This window comes from Acromyrmex echinatior, chromosome 5 (assembly GCF_024713525.1).
Source record: "Acromyrmex echinatior isolate Ae372 chromosome 5, ASM2471352v2, whole genome shotgun sequence".
Taxonomy (NCBI): Eukaryota; Metazoa; Arthropoda; class Insecta; order Hymenoptera; family Formicidae; genus Acromyrmex; species Acromyrmex echinatior.
Genome location: NC_141856.1, coordinates 2389009 through 2390392, shown reverse-complemented (window position 1 = coordinate 2390392; position 1384 = coordinate 2389009). Strand labels below are relative to the sequence as shown.

At 33.6% G+C, this 1384-nt stretch overlaps 1 protein-coding gene across 1 annotated transcript; it reads left to right on the top strand.

The window, feature by feature from the left end:
* The first annotated feature begins 305 nt into the window (after positions 1 to 305).
* Positions 306 to 815, top strand: LOC105151185 (uncharacterized). Its single transcript, XM_011064741.2, has 2 exons — positions 306 to 705; positions 811 to 815. The coding sequence occupies exons 1-2, from the start codon at positions 306 to 308 to the stop codon at positions 813 to 815; spliced, it is 405 nt and encodes a 134-aa protein (XP_011063043.2).
* Positions 816 to 1384: the final 569 nt, after the last annotated feature.

The following is a 1384-nucleotide window of genomic DNA, read 5'->3' as shown; positions in this document are numbered from 1 at the left end:
GCAAGAGTGGAAGCGAGACGGCTAACTCTATCGCTGAGATCGTTCGAGAGAGATGTCCGAAAAATTCACAAACGGATATGGGGAAAGAGTTTTACAACGCTGATGTGCAGAAAATCTTGAAAAAGCACGATGTTATTCACTATTCCACGTATTCGACGTTGAAAGCGTCAGTGATCGAATGGTTCAATCGCACGCTCAAGAACGACATGTGAAAGATGTTTACGCTCAACGGTAATTACAAGTGGGTCGACCAGCTGCCGCGTCTCGTGTCAGATTAAAATGCGCACAAGCATCACACCATCGGCATGCGACCCGCCGAAGTAACTCCCGCGATAGCTGAAAGACTCTTGGACACGGTGTACAGCGCGATAAAGATCGCGGGCCCTACAAAATTCAAAGTAGGCGATTTGGTACAGGTGAGCAAGTACAAGACGATTTTTGAGAAGCGTTACACGCCAAATTGGACCATCGAGGTGTTTACTATCGTTAAGGTGCAGCGTATTAATTCAATAACTTATTTACTCGAGGATTATCGCGGAAAATACGTCGCTGGAACGTTCTTCGAGTACAAGTTGCATCGCGCTACTCATCCGGACGTATATCTCGTGGAGAAAGTACTGCGCAGGAAGGGAAACAAGCTGTACGTCAAGTGGTTGGAATTTGATGGATCGCACAATTCATGGATACACAAAAACAATGTTATTTGTTAAATTTTGATTCATATATTTTATTTCTGCATATAAAAAATATATCAATACAAGTATATAAACGTATATTTTTTATTACTTCTCATTCATCTTCTTTTTGCAGTATAGATATAAAATACGTATATAAATGTACGATACATGAAATGAAAATAATAGTAATACATAATAAATACTTCATAAAACATAATAGTAATACTTATATAAATGTAAAAAATATGCATTACGTGTAAATTGTAATGATAATAGTAACATGTACACTGTATGAAAATATTATATTATAATATGGAATAATATTAAAAAACATACACGAAGTATAAATTAAGATAATACATATAGCATAATAGTAATACATATATACTGTATGAAAATAAAAAAAAATGTAATAAACTTAATATAAATAAGTAAAAATAAAAAGGGCTACGAGCCTAAAACATAAATTGACAAACAGTATGAGTAGTTAAAAAAGTTTTTTTGAAATAAAACTGTCATAAATTAAAAACGTAAAATATAATTTGACAATCAGAAGGTGAACAAACGTTTCGATCCTAGTTGGATCATTTTCAATGTGACAAATAAATTAGTGTGACAAAGTAAATTAACAATAGAGTTATAACGTAGATAAAAAACATAAGAGATCAAGTAAAATTCGCATTCGGACGCAAATTAACTATAAAACT